The sequence below is a fragment of the Terrapene carolina genome, unplaced genomic scaffold, assembly GCF_002925995.2.
Source record: "Terrapene carolina triunguis isolate 2854851 unplaced genomic scaffold, T_m_triunguis-2.0 Scaffold33044, whole genome shotgun sequence".
Lineage (NCBI taxonomy): Eukaryota > Metazoa > Chordata > Testudines > Emydidae > Terrapene > Terrapene triunguis.
Genome location: NW_020697395.1, coordinates 10,776 through 11,111, shown reverse-complemented (window position 1 = coordinate 11,111; position 336 = coordinate 10,776). Strand labels below are relative to the sequence as shown.

Below are 336 nucleotides of genomic sequence, written 5' to 3'. Positions count from 1 at the left end.
CCCCCCCCCCCCCCCAGGTCAGCCGGGGTGGAGCAGCTCATGTACATCAAGGAGGATCTGATCATCCCCCACGTAAGTGGCTGGCGCGGGCTTCCAGCGTCCTCTGCTCACATTTCTCTCCCCCCGTCCCGCCCCAGGAGCTCCCTCCCAGGTCAATGGAGCCTGCTCGGGGTCCAGCCTTGGCACGCGCAGCCCCCGGTCCCCCCGTGGGCCCCCTGGGGGGGGGGGGGGGGGGCTCACAGATGGGACCCCTGGGGAGCCTCTCCCCCTCCCCTCCCAGACGGAGTGTGGCAGATGGGGTTATTAGTGTAACACCCCATCGTGTGTGTGTGTGTG

At 68.8% G+C, this 336-nt stretch overlaps 1 protein-coding gene across 1 annotated transcript in view; it reads left to right on the top strand.

The window, feature by feature from the left end:
* Positions 1-336, top strand: part of FAM50A (family with sequence similarity 50 member A) — a gene marked incomplete at its 5' end in the record, with an annotated part of 2,932 nt that overhangs the window by 1,123 nt on the left and 1,473 nt on the right. The window contains one exon of the mRNA XM_026663269.2: positions 18-72. Coding sequence (XP_026519054.2) covers positions 18-72 — 55 coding nt within the window. The remainder of the gene's footprint in view (positions 1-17; positions 73-336) is intronic.